General features: G+C 42.0%; 1 protein-coding gene across 1 annotated transcript in view; it reads left to right on the top strand.

Annotated features, from left to right (window-relative positions):
• Positions 1 to 16966, top strand: part of ncanb (neurocan b) — a 224072-nt gene that overhangs the window by 79637 nt on the left and 127469 nt on the right. The window contains 2 exon segments of the mRNA XM_028443465.1: positions 5708 to 5882; positions 8997 to 9124. Of these exon segments, the coding sequence (XP_028299266.1) occupies positions 5708 to 5882; positions 8997 to 9124 (303 nt within the window).

Raw genomic sequence — 16966 nt, 5'->3', positions numbered from 1 at the left:
TTACTAGTTACTTTCACCCCCCTTGTTTATTTTTGGTAATAAATATTGCCAATTGGAACTTCATTTTTTTCCACAAAGGCATCAGTATAAAATAAAAGGTTTGCTAAAATGTGCATTACAAAAATAATAAGAATAACACCAATGAATTGAATTCAAATTAAAAAAAATTATCAGGCTCTACATTTATGAACTCTAAAACTGAGAAAAATAACCTCCATTCAATGCTACTTTTGGTGCAGTGCATTACGTTTAATCTAATTTGTCGGCTATGATGTGATGCATTAGACTGTTCTCTGGTCATTTCATTTTTTGTAGTTTAATAATGTCCGTTGATCATCTTAAAACTAAAAAAATATAATCTACTCAGTAACGGTTGGGTGTTGAAATGTAACAAATTATTTTACTTCCTTTAAACCTGTTTTCTGATCTCCATGTGTGAAAGTCCACGTTTATGCATCCATCCATCCCCTTTATTCATTGTATCCGTGTCTTTTAAGGCTCTTATTAAACAGTGTCGGCTTCATTCCGGGTGGCCATGTTGGATTATGTCGTCGTCACCCAGCGCGTCATTGCCGCAGGTCGTACATTGGCAGAACGACCGGAATTAACTTTAAGCGGATTTAAGTGTTGTTAAGTGTTTACAAGAAAGTGGAATTATTTAATTCAGAATTAAAGACGAAATAAACCAGCCTCCTAATTTGGAATTAAGTTTAATTCAGAATTAAATAAGAATTAGGAATTGTTTGCAAGGTCAGATTAAAGATGAATGAACTTTTATTCCGCTTTAAAGAGAAATTAAAGCTCCCATGTAGACGTGGCAATATGTTTGAGTGAGAGACTAAGTAAATCCTCTCCTTTCCTCACAGATTATTCTCATCATTGTGGCACTTGTGGCCATTGTGTCTTTACTGGTTCATTGTCTTGTGGTTTTCTGCATTTGGCATCATTGAGCTTAAACTAAACTAGCTGCTGCACTTCTGTTTCTTTGTGTAACCTTCCACATCATTGTTAAGGTCTGCCACAGTGAATATTAATAACCTTGTTTACCATATTAGAATAATACAATCATTACAACCTGTGTTGCCTGTGTGTAATGCATAACAGTGGGGGTAAAGGTGAGGAAACCTGTACACAATAAACTTCATCAACTTAATGAAACCAATAAGGTGGGAGTCCAGCACAGAGTTGTCAGCCAGTATTGAATTGAATTGTGTGGACAAACCGTTTGTGGCTTTATGTTTATCCAAGAGACCAAGATTTGTGAAATTTGCAAAGCACCTGGAGCTAGCTAGCTGGAGGAAAATGCAATTAACATGGCCGAGGACTTTAGCCAAAATCAAATTCATCCCAATTCCCTCACTATCTTTATTAAGAAGCCATTATCATCATGACCACAGGGAATGCAGAGTCACTGCACTGTGGCACAATTTAGCTCCTATTTAAGCTAAAGCTAATAAAACTGACAGCACTCAAGTTAGTATTTTTGTACGGTGCCACCACCTGCTACAATACATCACTGATATCCTCCACTCAGTGCCTGCACTCGACACACTTTTGAACACCTGAAAACATTCAAGGACATTAGGCATGTGTGTTTTTGTACCGTTGCTTTGTCCTACTTCTAATTTAGCTAATTTCAGTTAAAAAAAAAAAGCTGTCAAGCTTTCACAAGTGAGTGGAGCACCTCATCTTTCTTCTCAAGAGCACTTTACATTTCCTAAGTCCTTTTTTTTTGGTTGCTTTTGGCCAGTTATTTAATATATGCCATGAACACATCTTCGTCAAAGAGAAACCATTTACCCCACCGGCGAGCACTAACCATCTCCTGGGGTTAGGCTTAATTGACAGTCACGCTAGATGGTGAACCACAGCCGTCTCTGCAATAATTCCACTGTGTCCTCACCATGTTAATTAGCACATATTAATCCCGCTCAGCCATATCCATATCATATTAATCCACACTGCTCATTTGTGAGATGCTAATCTTTGATGGGATGCTCCTCCTTTCCTGCAATCACTTAAAATTGACTCTTACTTCGTCTTTCTTCTTAAATTCCTGGTTCGTTTTCATTGTATTCACATGTCAGTTGGCAATGAATCAACTGGTAAAACGCAATAATATTGATTGCATTTGCGGCCATTGTCTGTGAGTTTAAAGGTCCCATGTAATGCTATTTTTCACCCATCTCCATTTGTTCTAAGAACCCCAAAAACATAGTATTTGTGGTTTATTTTCCCAAACTCGCCTGTTTTTCAGAGTTTTAACCTCTGAAAAGTCACTTTCTGAGCAACTCTACACAAACAGGCTGATTTGCGGCCTACTTATGCATATTCATGAGTGGGCGTGTCTATAGATGGGACACTGACTTCCTCCTCCCCACACGGTGACGTAGGGCCAGAGGACGGCCCGCCCTCCTCCCACCCGCTCCGTAGCCGAGCTCATTCTGTTTTATAAACATGAGACAGAGTGTGGGGGCGGGGCGTTCGCTGGTACATACATAGACTGTAGAAAATACATACATAGCACTGCGCGAAGGACGCTGACATGCTCACCTTTGTGGGCGTGTCTGTTTACATGTCAATCACGGCAGAGAGCTTCCTGGAGGCGTGGCTTCTCCAGCTCAGTGCAAATTCGTCATCAAAGTGGGAACGCAACACGTCATCAAATTGGAGCGAGGTGTTGATTAAGCGTAACATGGGCCTTTAATATTAAATGTGAAGAAGAAGTAAGAATCTCAGCATCGAGGATGAAACACCTCTGAGAAGCAGCAAAGCTTCAGCATCACTCGATCGACAGCTTTACACCTAGATTATCAAGAACCTTTATTGATATACTGTATATGTGAAGCCAATTCATTCTTATTTTGATACGAATTCAAACTACTGTTCTGTTTTTTCACTACAAGGTTCAAAACATTGTCATTTCCTCATTTATCCCACAGATAAACTGCTCCTCAGGGATTGGTTAAATGCAGAGGACAAATTTCATGTCTGTAATAACATACAGTATATGACCAATAAAGGCGAAAGCCCCGGTTTAATCTTTAATATTTGCTGCCATTCTGGCATTCAGCCAAAATAATAATTTTGCTTCTTTGACTGAATATTGAATGTAAACATTATGATATACCTGTATGATATGTAGGTGTAGTACATAATAATGTTGGATATATAAAAAAAATTCTCGTGTAGGCTACTGCCTTTCACCTAAAAGTTCCTGAATTCTGGTTCTGAAGAGCGACTGTACTGTATGCTTTAGATGTGTCCCTGCTTTTATAAAAAAAAAATGAATGTAGTGAATTGTTTTCTATTAGCCCTTTGGCAGTTAAATGATTACACATTCATTAGATTCAAGTAAAATGGTGGCAGAGAAGTGTAAAAGGACAATGACCCTCCAGAATCTGGATTATTATTGGAAACATGAATGAGATATACATTTTTATCATGTTTAAACAAAAGGTGTAACTTGGGTTGTGCGATGTATTGATATATAGTTTTTGAAAATGGTGACAGCACTATACCTAACATGGTTTTAAAGATTAGTAGTCTAATGGTTTTGCTCAGAGCTTTACACCCTTTTGCACATTTAGAGGGTTTTTTTTTTTTTTTTGCACCTTTTGGGAAATTTTGCCTTTCAGAACTGCCTCAAAAGAATCATATTAATCCAATAGCATTTTATAAATGTTTGTAACATTGCTTTTACAGCAAAGGTTTTTTCTGTTTCCTTCAAAGGACATATTAAGGTAATGTGCTGAGTGCTAGGCACAATCATTATCGTTCAAAGGAATCACTGGTGTGTACATGTCCTCATTGTAGCAGTGCTACATTATATATAGTCACATTGTCTTCCAGCCTTTTCTCCCCCTGAGATCTAGTCAGGAAGATGCAGAGATGTAGTTAAAATAGAGATGAAATATTAGCCATTTAGCACACTAGATTTTTCTCTGGTGTGCATTTTGTCTTGCATGTCTTTCCATCTAAAATCCTACCTCTCAAAGTAATGGGGAGGAAAAATTAGGTGATTAGAAATAACAGAAAAACAAAGCAAAATTCTGTTTCATTTAAAAAAAAATTTCAATAATTTAGTAAAAAATCTGATAGAATTTTCCACATTGACTGCTTGGATTGTGGAAACTGTGTACAAATGTGTCATGGAGCTACAATCACTGTCTCACTTGCTTCCCACCCCCAAACCCTGGAGCACTTTCACCTAAATTGCCTCTGGGTCTCAGAGGAATATCTATCACACCATTGAACAAAGGTGGTGGAGACAAAGAATCCGTATTAGTGGCCAGACACATACTGGTTTTAGTGTTGCTGGATAGTTTTACCTGAATTTCCTCCAGGGGGATCAGTAGAGTATCTATATTCCCTATGGGTCATTGGTCTGTGTGAGCGACAGACAGAGGTAGGAGGTGAGGGAGCAGAACACAGACACCTCTGAAACAGCACCATTCCTTTTAAAGTAGGATATACGCTCATCTCAAAGCTCAGGGGTTTGTGTCTCATCCGGTACCACTTTTCACCTCCCATTTTTAACCTCATTTTTTCTGTATTCCTGTCCACTTTTCTTCAGCTCTCACTGTGGCTGCCAATATTTCTACTTCAAAGTAGTGTCTCATTATTTGAAAGGCTTCCTTTTTATTCCATGGTGAGTGCTTAGGTCACAGCACAGTATACTTAGTAGTGCAAATGCAGAGAAAACCTTGCATTTTGTCACACGTTGCATCCAAGGACACACTCTCTCTTTTCGACGTCAGTAAGAAAACATGTGTAAAGAGTATTGATATATTCTCCTCAAGTACAAGTAAGTCATACATAAAATACTCGAGTACAAGTAAAAAGTAGCTCAATTAAAACGTACTCAATGTAAAAGTTACTATTTACTTCTCCCCCGCCATGTTTGATTTAGGTAATAAGGGTTGCCACGGTTCCCTTGCATACAGTAAATGTCTCATGTAGAAATTATTTTTTAATAAAATATTTTTCTTTTTTTAATAAAATGATACAAATGAATTAAATTCAAAATAAATAAATAAAAAAATTATCAGGCTCTAAGTATAGCTACATGTATGAACTCTAAAACTGAGGAAATAAACAGTATTCAATGCTGTTTTGGTGCCGTGCGTTACATTTAATCTGGTTGGTCGACTATTATTTAATACATTTGATTGTTGTCTGGTCATTTCATTTTTTTGTAGTTGGTCATTTTAAAACAAATAGAATAAAATAAAAATGATACTTTACTCAGTAAGGATTGGGTGTAGAAATGTAACACATTACTTAGTACAGGTAAAATTAGTCATTTAGAAATATACTAAAAAAAGTATGTCATTGTTCCTCTTTCAGAAGCACAACGAAATAAAAAAAAAATAGCCGCTCTCCTAAAAAGAAACAGTGCAAACAGCAGAAAGAGAAAAAGAGAGAAACAGTAACTCAATTACAGAAACGTGTAATTTGTTACATTCACCTCTGCAAACATGGCCAACTAGCAAAGGTTGCTGAACCCGTCTGCTGCCGTTTCCTCATGCACAGATGGATGCCAACACTAATACATGTTGAGGTTTTGTCTTTTGGTGCCTGTGTTTATGCTCTTGTGTTTTCAATAGTTTCAATTCACACAGTTTTCAAGGTTGTAGGTCACAAATCCATGTGGTCACTTTCAGGAAAGTTCTACTAAGTGTCATTTTCTGTCCCTCTACTGAAGGCGTGGTGTTTCACTACCGGGCCCCTCACGACCGCTATGCCCTGTCCTTTGCTGATGCCAAGCGAGTGTGCCAGGAGAATTCAGCTGCTATCGCAACGCCAGGACAGCTGCAGGCAACCTTCTCTGACGGCTATGAGAACTGTGACGCAGGCTGGCTGTCTGACCAGACCGTTCGGTGAGGCTTTTAACACTTTTCTTTGCTTTCTGTATAAAAGACTCACAATTGTATCCTTTTTTGTTTTGTTTTTTTTGCTTTGTTGCTGTTGGACATTTTCTCGAAAGAACTGATTTACTGTTGCCATGGTTATCAATGTGATGCAATGTCATGTCCGCAATAAAAAGGGTCTTTGTGTGATAAAATTGGCTGTATCAAGAACAAGATATATCCTTTGCCATGTCACCATAGCAACACATAAAACCCAGCAAACCATCACATACAAGCCATCATATGCATGGGTATGATGGTCTTGAAATAGACTTTCTACATTCTACAGATCTACAAGGTATACTGAGAAATGTGGTTAAACCTTCACTCTATTGTTAGATATTTGGATTTAAAATGGATATACAACTACTTGCCCTTAAACAAGTAAATATACAATATCTCTATAAAAGCAAAGAATCTCTGTCTGTGTGTGTGTGTGCGTGTGCATGCGTGCATGTGTGTGTGTGTGTTCCTCAAATATCTCTGCGGATCAGGATCAAACTGACCTGAGAGTTTCAACATGGCTGCTGCTTGGGTGGGTGTGCAACGTCAGATTTATTTGGACGCAACACCCCCAACCGCACGCCCCACCTCTTGAGTCAACGGACTCAGTGATGATGTCATCAGTCCTTGCTTGATGATGCCATCCATCCTAGTTCTACAGTGACATCAGTCCTAGCTCAGTGATGATGTCATCAGTTAGAATATTAGAACATTAGAACATTGGAACATAGGGATGACATCATCACTCTGGAGTAGGACCAATGTTCCAATGTTCTATAACAAAACATACTTCCTACGGGCACTGCACTAGTACTGTATATACAATTATTTACATCATATAAAACAATGTAAGTCAACGAATTTCGATAAGGATTTAACACATAAAGGATTGTTGCACCTTTTAACCCCTCTTTGACCTATTAGTCCACTGTTATAGCTTACAAATCAAATATAGTCATTGACTTGATAAGCAGAAATTACAACTCTTAAATTGTAAAAAGAGCAACAGATATAAATGGAATAATATCCTTTTGAGATTTGTATACATTATTATCTTACGTTGCTGAGGAGTGTTGACTGTTGTGCTGCATTTGCCATCTCTGCCAATAAGGGCAGTGTGATGGTTGAACAGGTCACTGGTAAGACACAGAAAGACAATCACAAGATGAGACATTGATTATTCTACATCTCTTTTTTTTCACTGTTTGCCAGAAATGAATAAACAAGGGAAATGGATAAAACTGCTCATCACACTTCCCTAGAATCTAACCTGTACTATTTTACTGAGTTGAAACCTTTAATTTGGTTACTGAAAAAGAGTAATGAAAGACTTCTTTCAATCACATTAAAAGTTTAACCTTGTGAAGGTTTTTATTAACTTTACTGAACATTTGTCATGTTCTTGGACCACACAGAGATGAGATGTTAATGAAAAATGTTTAAGTGTGAGGCTATAAATTAATGTTTATTAAATCTTCTTGCAATTTATTTTATTAAGATTAAGTCCTGAACCCAAGTAATTGTTTAAAGCATTTCTGCCGCTCTTTTTTATTCTTTTTTTTATTTTTTTATATTGCAACATACAAGACATGACGAAAACAGTATATATAGTATATTTAGAGATAATGCAGTACATACACAGTACAATGAGACACTAGGTGAGGAGTGGATATCTACAAATGTACTGTGTGTGTGTGCGTGCGTGCGTGCGTGTGTCATGGAACACCAGAGGAACTGACCAACTAGTCTTCTAGGAAGTGTATGAGTGTGGTTTTGAATTGAGGAGTGTCTATTGTAACAATTGTGTTGGAGATGTGGTCTGATAGTACGTTTTTCCATTGTGGGATAGTAATATTAGCTCTGGATTTCCGGTTTATGAGTATAGTTTTTTTGGCGATGGTTAGGGTTGCAAGTGGGTATTTATTCTCTTGTGGTAATGGAGTAATGGATGATAAGTCTTCAAGCAGACAGAGTGAAACATCACCTCATGTCAAACTGCTGTTGCTCCAGAATGGTCACTGGGTGGAATATTGGTTCATACTATAGATTGTACGTAGTTTCCCTGCGTAGCTTCCTTCCTTTCCTGCTGTTCTCCTCTTCCTTCATCCTACGTGGCCATTGTTTTCATGCGGGAGCAGTTTAATTGGTACAGATCCAGGAGGCTCACACTGCACATCGGCTGGGACCAAAGCGTCCAATTATTCTAGAGGGGGAAAAAAATATAGATATCAGCCATTTTTTGCATCAACCATGGAGCCACAGGAGAATGACTGGGGCCAGGGACTGACAACAGTAGATAATAATTCTTGTTATATATTCTAATAGAAACAGTGTTTTACAACGTCCCTGCAGGTTTATGTTTATTTTCAAACACACCTCTTTCGGACATCATTGTGTAGGTGTGTATCTACATTTAATAGCCCATGTATGTCCATTCTCATCTTTAAATCAGCCGTTTTGCTTGCGACCTGGTCCTGTTGGAATCAATCGTCTTGTAAAAATAATTGCGCGGTTGAATCCTAAATATAGATTGCTGTTTTCTGACCCCCACAGGAACACATCCCTGCTTCTTTTAACATCTCTTTGACTTCCTGCCTCTTCCTCCTCCTTCTCCTTGTTCTCCTCCTTTCTGTCTTCACATACCGCAAACAGTTCTGGTGTCCTTTCTACTGCCAGAACATTAAACAAATTTCAGAGCAATTCAAAGTAAAACATTTGGGTAATTATGCTGTGCATCACACTGAGAGGGAAGTAATTAAAAGAGAGGAGCTTGTTTATCTGTTGAAGTGTTTTCCACTGTTTGCAGGGGTTGTCGTGCCACTTAGTGAATGTTGTTCCTCTTGGTGTTGTTCGAGCAGCTTTCAGGGAATACTAATGAGTTTTTTTTTTTTTTTGTTATGCGCTAAAAATGTATGCTGACTATCCGTGAAAGGATGCTTAGTGTATCTGAAGCGGATGGTGTTAATTTTTATTATTGCTTTTGATGTACTTTACATGAAAGTCTCATCAGTTATAGTGATTTTTTTTTCTTTATTAACGTCGCTTCTTCTTTGTCTCTGTCGTCTCTTTTTTTCTCCGCAGTTATCCCATCCAGTCGCCTCGGCCTGGTTGCTATGGCGACCGTGAGGACTCACCTGGAGTCCGTAACTACGGCAATAGGTCTCCCGATGAACTGTTTGATGTCTATTGCTTTGCAAAGCAGCTTCAAGGTAGGAGCAAGGAGCATCAATCATAGATCTAAAGTTATTCTGAGCAGGAAAAGCACGGTCTGAGTGTTTCAGCGAATTGATCTCAAAACTGTACTGTTCGATTTGTGGTGCCACAGACATCTAGTTTAGGCTCTTGTTCCATATGGAGGTAGATTTTTATTATTCAATAAAAATAAACAAAAATGTTTCAATCAAAACAAAAATCACTTCATTCAAAATATTAAAAAAAAAACATTTCAATCAAAAAACGATTTACTTAAATCAAAAATAAAAAATATTTGAGACCCAAAAAAATTCATTTGAACACTTTTTGATTGAAAATGTGTTTTTGATAAAAGTACACTTTTTGTGATTGAAAAAGTTGTTTTCGAGTGAAAGGTTTTTTTTTATTGAAATCACCTTTTTTGTATTTGGGCCATGTTTTGGGTAGTACCGTACATAAACTTTTTTTGATTGAAACATTTTTTTTTATTGAAGTGATTTTTGTTTTGATTGAAAAGGTTTTTTATTGAATAAAGACACAAATCTACCTCCATTGTTTCATCACTCCTCTATTTATCTTGTGCACTCAGTTTATCCAGATCAGAGTCACCGTTATCCAACTAAAACTCGACAAACCGCATTTCTTCAAGAAAAGTTAGAATTACCCCTCAGAGTCAGTATAACCACTTGGAGTCAATATAATCCCTCAGTCAGTATTGATAATACATTAAACTATTAGGGGTGTGACGAGATCTCGTGCCACAAAATCTTGTGAGATTAAACTCGACAATTTTTCTTGTCGCGTTAAAAATCTTTCTCACAAGATATGAGCAATTCAAACTTCTATTTGTGACCTGTGGGGGCAGTAAAACGCCTTTGCAAGTCTAGCCTGCCAGAACCTAAAGGAGGAGGAGGAGGGGAAGCAGCAAGCAGTCACAATGACATCAGAAAATACCAGTATTACCATTGAAGATGCCACCGCCACTTTCAAATCGTTTGTTTGGCAGCACTTTGGGTACCTGGCAGAAATCATAAATGGCAATAGAGTGACCGATACGACACAAACAATATGCAAGAATTGTACAAAAATAATGCCGTACATGGCGGATAATACAAGCACGATGCAGAGACTATATACAGCACCACCACAGCTTGGTACTCAAATCAAAGTACCTGTGAAGAAAACACTAACAAACCAGACAACGCTGAAAAACGCATTCGGACATCAACTTCCACAGTCGAGCGCTAGAGCCACAACAATAACAAGAGACATAGGTGTTTTCATCGCAGCAGATATGAGACCATTTTCTGTGGTAGAAAATCAAGGATTTTGGCGACTCACGCAGGCATTTTACCCACACAGTGATCCCGAACCTCTATGGAGAGTCCAAGAGCAAGGTTGTACAGATCCTGCAGAAATAATCGCCAAAACAATAGATGGTTGGACATCACAATTACAGCCCACACAATCAACAATGACTGGAAAATGGAAAGTGCTGTACTACAGACTAGCCCACTTTTTGAGTCCCACATGGACAAACATAGCTGAGGTTTTACAGACGACTGTTACTGACTGGGAGCTTAAAAAACCCAACCACGGCATCGCTATTGTTGCTGACAATGCACGTAATATGGACATGGCCGTGCACAATGCGGGATTGAAGCCAGCATCAGGTTTACATTGACAATACATGGTGGACGCGCTTCTAGGAGCGTCAGAGGTCCCGCTGCGTATCCCGCGCTTCCTCTGCGGCGCGTTTTGAAGCTTTTTAGCACAGCAGACGCTGTGCGTTTTGAGATTTCAAGCTTTTGATGTGGGGACAACGCTGGAGTTGGGATTGTTGAACTTTTGGGGCATATCGCGGTGCGTCGACCAATGCTGGCATAGAGTGCCTGTTGTTGGTGTTCTGGTGGGAGATGCGAGTGCCAATGCGGGTCAGCTGGTCATCAAACTGGGCACGGGAGAGACGGAAGTAGCGCTGAAAGCGACACTCGTCCAAGCGCAGCTCTGGTGAATCCAGAAGCGGCGCCAGGGCACAAATAAAGACAAGCCACTCTGTTGATATTGTACAGCCGATGAGGTGGAGGCGGCGTTTTCAGCAAAGAACTCCAACCTTTATTCTCCATTCACCACACTTCTCTATAGCTCTCTAACATCACAGTGCACACACTGAGTCACACCAAAATACATCCCACTGGAAACACAGCCTTCTCAACACATTGTTCCCCACCACTTCAGTCACTGGGTGAATTATGAACGGAACCGATCACCACAATATCATCAATTATATGAACACCACCGGCAACAGAGAAGCCCCTCCCCTCGACGTGCTCCCTTCTCAGCTTGTTTGGACGCACCATCTTCGACGCTGGTGACAAGCGTCTGATTCAATGAGCACAAGCATCCAACTAAGGGTGTGAGGCACGATTTAGATGCCTGAAACGTTTTGGTGTGAACGTTTAATAAGAACGTTTTGATTCAGTTTTGCCAATTAATGAATAGCCATTAAACTTTTGAAAACACTAGAAGAAAGTGCTAGTGTCCTTAGTATTTTGTACGTTGAGAAAATCTGAGAGACGAGTTATCAGACTAAAAATTATCATTTAATAGTAATTATAAAGTACACATAAAACAATATTTTGGATGCTATGCATCCTCACTAATAAATAATGGTGGAAGGCAGGGTGAACCCAAGACAAGTCTAATATTTGTCTTACTGTAATAAAACTCAACATAATGGTGGGACCATTCTAGAAACGTAGAACTATTTGTTGTCATTTTGTGTATTATTTTATGTTTTCACTGTTTTATGTGTTTTTGTTGTTGTTTTGTGGGGTTTTTTTAATGTCATTTTGTGTTATTTTCTCTTATTTACAGTACATGTATATTTATTATTGTTTTGTGTGGTTTTGTTGTCCACTTGTTTGACAAATAATACCTACAAACTGCTTCTACTCATGATGGTTTTATAATAGTTCCACACTCTGGCCCATACTACCTTGCAAATCAGCTGTTCAAAGAGACATTTTACAAAGAAACTTTTGACTTATCAAGTGTGAGAATAGTTGTGGGTGTTGTGTCGTGGCGCCGGGTGGGCCTGTGCTGGCCCTGGTGCGGGCACGGGCCTCCCCCCTGCTCGGCCGCTCTCCTTGGCGGCGGGGGGCGGGGGTCGCCCCCTGGGGCACCGGGGGACGGGGTTGGTGCCTGGCTGCGCCCGGGGGTGGGGGGTGCCGCCGTGCTCCGCGGGGCCGTCGCGGTCTGGGGGGTGCCGTGGGGGGGGTCTCCGGCTTTGCTGCTCCGGGGCCCACAGTGCCGCTTGCCCGTCTGCACCATCTACCATCTCGCGTGGCCCGCCATGCGGACGGGCCCGGCTCACACCGAACAGGCCTCCTACATGTACACTTCACCTCACTCCCAGCTGGTCTGGCCCATTCACAATATGCACCACACACCCATACCCAACCCTTGGGGGGCTGGATGGTGGGACTGGGGGTGGAGGGGGCCGCCACCTGTGTCACTATGTAGTGGCGTGGGGGCGGTACTCCCACCTCTAGTTACCCTACTAATCCCTCCAATTTTAATCACACCTCAACATGCCACCCCCCGGAGGGTGTATCTTCACTTACACCCTCCAGCCTATTACACCACATACACATATATCCACAGAGGCAGGATGGGGAGCACCGCTCCCCTCCATCCCCCTTCTTTTAATTACACCCCATACATTCACTGAACACACACACTCACACAGGGGATAGGGAAGTGCCTCTCCATTGGGGAATGGAGAGGCACCATAACAGGGTGGTGGGTTGGTTGCTAACAGCATTGTCAAGATGGCGCCAGCGTGTACCGGCTGCCGTCTGCCAGCTCTGCTGGAATTTCTGTTTGTCTGTGTCCTGATCGTTCTTTTGTGCCAAAACATTGATGCAACAGTATTGACATACGATCGTCAGGCACTAATGGACCTAAATCATGCACATGAGGTACGTCTGAGCTGCCCTGAGGATCAAACCTCCAGACTTCCTCCACACTTGGCCTCGGTGCCTGCCTACCTGCTGCGTGCACCTGTCCCGCGTAGGAAGCGTGCCAAGAGGCGGGGCAGACGCGCTGGACTCCTGGTGAAGGTGAAGGCGTACAGGAGGTCTTGTCCTGGGACTGCTCCGGGACACCCGCTGTCAAATGGATTACGGTGGATTCAGCCTGTGGCTCCCGTGCTTCCGATCACCGGCCTGCGTCATCTGCCGCTCGTAGCGCTGCTTCACCGGCGCCTTCCCAGACACCGTGCCGTGGATTATGGATGCCTTCGCCCGCTGCAGCGCGACTCTCCACGGGCCAACACGGAAGTGTCGCTGCGCCTTGGATTACAAAACGCCAGATCGCTGGCAAATAAAGCGCACATCCTGAAAGATGTTTTCATGTCCCGCGGGTTGGACCTGATGTTCATCACAGAGACATGGCAACGGGAGAACGAGTACGTTCACTTAAATGAGCTGCGCCCTGCAGACTGTTCTGTGTTTGGAACCCCACGGATCACGCGTCGCGGAGGAGGATTGGCGCTCGTTTACCGGGACACATTCAGCTGCAGACTGTTGGACACGAACGCGTTCAACTCCTTCGAGCTCCAGCTGTGCAAGGTTGGAAACGAACACTCTTTTCACTGTGTTTTACTGTACCGACCGCCTGGTCCTGCTCGTATATTTTTAGATGAGTTCTCTGAGTTCATGTCATCTATTATAACACTTGAGAGTGTTTTAATCCTTGGAGATTTTAACCTCCATGTTGATAACTCCACATGTCCTATGGCCACTGAGTTGATGACTCTTATGGACTCTTTTAACTTTGTACAACATGTGTCAGGTCCAACACACACCAAAGGTCATACTTTAGATTTAGTTTTTTCTTTTGGTTTAAAAATAGACAAATTAAGCATAAATGATTTACAGTTAAGTGACCATTGCTGTATTTTATTTAACCTGTCAATCACTCTGACTAAAATCCCTTCCAATGTGAAAAAACAGCGACGCATCCTAAATGAAGCAGCTTTCAGTGGGTTTTCTGCCTCCTTTGACCCAACTCCCTTCGCTAGCTGTGATGATGTTGACTCTTTTATGGCTAACTTTAATAATCACTGTCTGACTCTGTTAGACACAGTAGCACCAGCTAAAAACGTTGTTAGCACTCATAAAAAACCTTGTCCATGGATGAATGAAACCATTTTTAACTTCAAAAGAAGCTGTCGGAAAGTGGAACGGTTGTGGAAAACAACTAAACTGGAAGTGCATCGACTCCATCTTAAGGAAAAGATAATGGAGCTAAATGAAATAATAAAGCGCGCCCGCTCTACTTATTTCACTAACCTTGTTCTACAAAATAAGAGAAACCCCAGAGTCTTGTTCAACACTATTGAACATCTTGTTACACCCCCACCGCCCCATGTCCCTGTACACACAAGGGATGATTGTAACATGTTTTTAAACTTCTTTGTAAATAAAGTAGAAGATATTAGGGCCAGTATCACGACTCCTTTGGCCAGCTTGTGCACTTCTGTCGCTCCCGTCAGCACATGGTCCTCCTTCTCTCCTGTCAGCCTACAGGATATTCAGGATCTAGTGAGAAAAATGAAACCCACATCGAGCCCTGTGGATATTATTCCAACCTCACTGCTTTTAAATGTTTTTGATGAAGTCGGTCCATGGTTGGTGAAACTGATCAACCTTTCACTTAAATCCGGCACAGTCCCCAGCTACTTTAAACACGCCCTAGTAAATCCCATTCTCAAAAAGCCTAATCTTGATCCAGGTCAGCCTATAAACTACCGGCCCATATCTAAGCTTCCCTTCATGTCAAAAATGATGGAAAAAGTGGTAGCCAAGCAGCTAACATCAATCATGGAAGATAATGATCTTTATGATAAATATCAATCTGGTTTTAGGTCGATCCACTCCACTGAAACTGCCCTTGTGAAGGTTTCCAGTGACGTGATGATGGCTGCTGATTCTGGTCGCTACACAGTTTTAACTTTATTGGATTTAACATCTGCTTTCGACACCGTAGATCACAACACACTGATCCATCGTCTCAAATCAGAAATGGGGTTTTCAGGTACTGTACTACAGTGGTTTGCCTCGTATATAAATGGTAGAACTTTTAATGTGGCTTTTAATGATGTAATGTCCAATGTGTCCACCCTGTCATGTGGAGTACCCCAGGGCTCTGTTCTGGGGCCTGTTTTGTTTTTATTGTACCTGATGCCTCTTGGTCGGTTGATCCGTGGTTTTAAAAATGTTTCTTATCATTTTTATGCTGATGATATCCAGTTATACTGCTCTTTTAATGACTCAGAGTCTCACTTTTTACCTGAGTTCTTGGACTGTATCTCATGCATCAAAAACTGGTTTTCATCAAACTACCTCCAGATAAACCCCAACAAAACAGAAACTCTGATCATCGCCCCTGATAAAAAGATCCCACTTATTAAGAACTCTCTCGGTGATTTGGGTTCATCAGTGAAATCCAGCATCAGAAATCTTGGGGTTGTGTTTAACCAATCGATGTCTTTGGAGGGCCACTGTCGTCAACTGACTAAAAACTGTTTTTACCATCTGAGAAATATCTCAAAAGTGAGGCATCTACTGTCCAAACCTGATCTGGAACTGGTCATCCATGCTTTTATTTCGTCCCGCATTGACTACTGTAACTCAGTTTTTACCTGTTTTAATAAGTCGACCCTGTGTAAACTCCAAATGGTTCAAAATGCTGCTGCCAGACTTTTGACCGGTACGTCCAGAACATCACACATTACCCCGATACTTTCCTCCCTGCACTGGCTCCCTGTCAATTTCCGAATTGAATATAAAATACTGGTTCTAACATTCCGGGCTTTGCATGGCCAGGCTCCTCTATACATTTCAGACATGTTGTGTCCCTACACTTCAGGACGCAGCCTTCGATCCTCAGGTCAGGGTCTACTAAGGTTCCCAAAAACTAAATTTAAAACCAGAGGAGACCTGGCGTTCCAGGCTGCAGCCCCCAGACTCTGGAATGGTCTGCCCCAGTCTCTCCGGGAGATGAACTGCGTGGACACTTTTAAAAAACATTTGAAGACTTCGCTTTTCAAAAAAGCTTTTAGTTAACAAGATTTTATTTTTAATTTTTACTGCCCTTTTATGATGCTACACATGTGATGTAAATGTATGTTTATTGTTTCTGTGTACAGCACTTTGTGATTTTATCTGCGAAAAGCGCTTTATAAATAAATACTTACTTACTTACTTGGTTCACATATTTGGGCCTCTCCGGTGGGGGCCTGGCCCCTCTGTCTGTGGCTGGGCCACTGCATAGAGTAAAAATACATCAGGATGGTGCGGTCGGGCGTGGCGGTGGGTCTCGGGGGGGCTTTGCTGGGGTCTCTCCTTGCGGGGTCTTTCCGGGCGGTGTCGGCCTGGTGGGGCGCGGGGGCGCTTCCTCCCCTTGGGTGTGGCTTGGTGCTTGTTTCGTCGGCTGGTGGCCTTGGGGGCGGGCCCCGCGGTGTGCGGACCCGGGGCGGCCTGCCTCGCCGGTTTGGGGGGTGGGTGTGCTGGGGGTGTGCTGGTGTCCTCGCCGGGGTTGGGGCGGGGTTGCTCGGCGCCTCGGAGCGATGCTGTTCACTGGGGGGCAGCGCTAGCTGTTCCGGTGGTGGAGGTTGCTGTCGGCCGCCTGGTGGGTCTGTCCTGCCCTCTGCGGAATGGTGGGTGGGTCCGGGGCATCTTTGGCTCGGGGCTGCTGTTCCGCACATGATGTGTGCCATTGGGGTGCCTCCGTCCCCGCGGTGGGGATCGCCGGTTGCTCGCGGGCCGGTGGCTGGCGCTACCCGGGGGGCG

The sequence above is a fragment of the Gouania willdenowi genome, chromosome 4 (assembly GCF_900634775.1).
Source record: "Gouania willdenowi chromosome 4, fGouWil2.1, whole genome shotgun sequence".
Lineage (NCBI taxonomy): Eukaryota > Metazoa > Chordata > Actinopteri > Blenniiformes > Gobiesocidae > Gouania > Gouania willdenowi.
This window is presented reverse-complemented; position numbering and strand designations above follow the sequence as displayed.